We start from the raw sequence: 2,471 nt of genomic DNA on the forward strand, positions 1-2,471 counted from the left end.
ATAAAATTCAATTATCTACTACTTGATCCATGGGCTCAATAAGAATCTTTCAACTTCACTAATAAACCAAGCTTTTATTAAAGAAGAAAATATATATTAACTTATACTTTGGCCTAAGTTCGACATAGATTATGTTTGGCTTAATTCCTCCAAGTGGTTTTTGTGGGTGGCTCTAACAATTTATCTGATAGGAGGAGAATGAAGAGCGAGGCAAGACAAAAGAAAGATGATCTCTTCAAGACCCCAAACTCGACCCCGCTGATATATAGGATGATAGTGATCCTCTATTTGTTGTCTACGCCGGTTCAGCTTCTTAGTGATTTTTTTGTTTATCCTTGTCTCTAACCACTTTTATATTTTTCAACTAAATAACTCTCATAAAATGACTTTATATCCCCCTCCATTTTTAAAATAATATAGTTTTAATTATATTGTAATAGAAATAACCTATTAATCAAATAGATAAATACTAATTTTATTGTTTTATATCTAATAAATTTATTTTATTTATTTTTTAAATACATCACTCATCACACCTCACCATTATTAGTATTATCATCAAACTTCTCCACATGAATTATTAAACTCTAATTTTAAATTAATTACCAGTAACCATACGATTTCCTAAACTATAGAGCCCACAAGCAGCTCATTGAATCGTGATTACAGATCACTCCCTCCTCAAAGCATTCAAAAACCTGCGTTTAATAAAAATACCAACCAGCGATAAACAGTTGTCCTCCCATTATCAATGAACTTCAATGAATACAAAAGTTAGCCGTTTTTTGGCAGCAGAAAAGAATATATTATTCCCCTGTCAAAGTGGGTAATCGCCAGCCTGTGTGTAGACTGGTTGCTTGAATTGGAAATAATACCGTTTGCCATACTCTTTACTGCACTTATTCCTTTAAATATCGCTTCCCATCTTCTCCATTGCACTCCAAGGAGTTGTCTCTAGTTTGTTCATTTTACAGTTTGAATCATTTGGAGCTCTCTTTAAGAAATTTCTCTTTTTTTAAATCATTTTGAAATTTTGTCAAAATGGGTGTAAGAATAGTGAAGTCTTTCGCTGGACTCATGTTGTTGCTGAATTTCTGCATGTATGTGATTGTTGCTGGAATCGCTGGGTGGGCACTCAACAAGGCCATTGATCATCATTATGTCACTAGTAAACAGAGATATTTCTTAATAGGTTTTTGGTGATTGTTAGTATATTCTCTTGTTTTGTTTGACAGGACCCAGAAGCAGCATTCCAGTGGGATTCTCATTTTCACCATTGTTTTTCCCCATGGGAAATGAAGCCACTAGTTTTATGGTCATCTTCTCTCTGATTGTTGGAGTTGTGGGGGCAGCTTCATGTCTTTCAGGGCTTCATCATCTTCGAGTGTGGACAGCAGAGAGCTTGGCTTCAAGTGCTTCTTCAGCCATCACAGCTTGGGCTCTTACACTTCTTGCCATGGGGTAATTAATATATGACATGTTTCATTAAATGGGGATTAAGGGATTATTTCAGAATGTTTTGTCCTGGATCTATTTATTAAGAACTTTCAATAGTAGCTTCAAAACCAAAAGCGATTTCTTTTTTTTTTTGTTTAATGCTGATCATAAACATGTAACCAAACTTGCAGGGTGGCATGCAAGCAGATCCATTTACATAGCAGAAGTCCAAAGCTGGTATGTGATTTTGCTTTAGTTAGAATGTTTTTGAATCTCTCTCGACAACATTTATATTTTATGCATTGCAAAGCTACTCGATTGACAAGCTCTTCCCTGTCTGAGTATTCAAAGGAAGAGGATTTCTGGGTTTTTAATAAATGTTATGGAATATGTTCTGTGCAGATCACTTTGGAGGCCTTCATCATCATTCTATCTGCGACAGAATTGTTTTACATGATGGTCATCCATGTTGGCTTCTTCGCTGGAAATTACTTTTTCTGTGCAGAGAAAGAGAAAGATGTTGTCATCACTACTGCTGAGCCTGTCAAAGAAAGTACACTTCCAGCTTAGAAAATGGAATTCAATGTGGGACGAGTTTTTGGTGTAGCTCCTTTTTTAAAGCTTCTAATGCCTTTGATTGTAAGATTGTGTACCTTTTTCCATAAGGCACTTCTGGTCTAAGATTTTTTAATTCAAACTGTGATCTATGAGTTGCAAATTTTTGTTTGAAGTGGATAGGGAAAGTGGAGTTTATACACGTTGGATCGGCTCCATTTGCGAAAAAAGATGTAAATGTCTTCAATGTGATTATTTTTAATATTTGAATGTTAATTCAATGGATTCGTGAAATTGGCATCAGAATATATGTGATATAGATTCACAACATAATGCAAAGTTTCAATATTCATAATTATAAAAATCATATTGGACTTTAAAAAAAAGTTTGCTTACGTATGAGGTCATCCTTATACATCACACTTTTAGTCTATATGATACAAGTATATAATTAGAAATGTAATAGTAAAATAAATATT

The 2,471-nt window shown here is 34.1% G+C and overlaps 1 protein-coding gene across 1 annotated transcript; it reads left to right on the plus strand.

Moving 5' to 3' along the window:
• The first annotated feature begins 1,249 nt into the window (after window positions 1–1,249).
• Window positions 1,250–2,080, plus strand: LOC149539027 (membrane protein PM19L-like). The gene is made up of 3 exons (XM_089799056.1): window positions 1,250–1,461; window positions 1,629–1,674; window positions 1,840–2,080. The coding sequence occupies exons 1-3, from the start codon at window positions 1,289–1,291 to the stop codon at window positions 2,005–2,007; spliced, it is 387 nt and encodes a 128-aa protein (XP_089655182.1). The 5' UTR covers window positions 1,250–1,288; the 3' UTR covers window positions 2,008–2,080.
• Window positions 2,081–2,471: the final 391 nt, after the last annotated feature.

This window comes from Cupressus sempervirens, chromosome 9 (genome assembly GCF_028749045.1).
Source record: "Cupressus sempervirens isolate cs-2001-9-10 chromosome 9, ASM2874904v1, whole genome shotgun sequence".
NCBI lineage: Eukaryota > Viridiplantae > Streptophyta > Pinopsida > Cupressales > Cupressaceae > Cupressus > Cupressus sempervirens.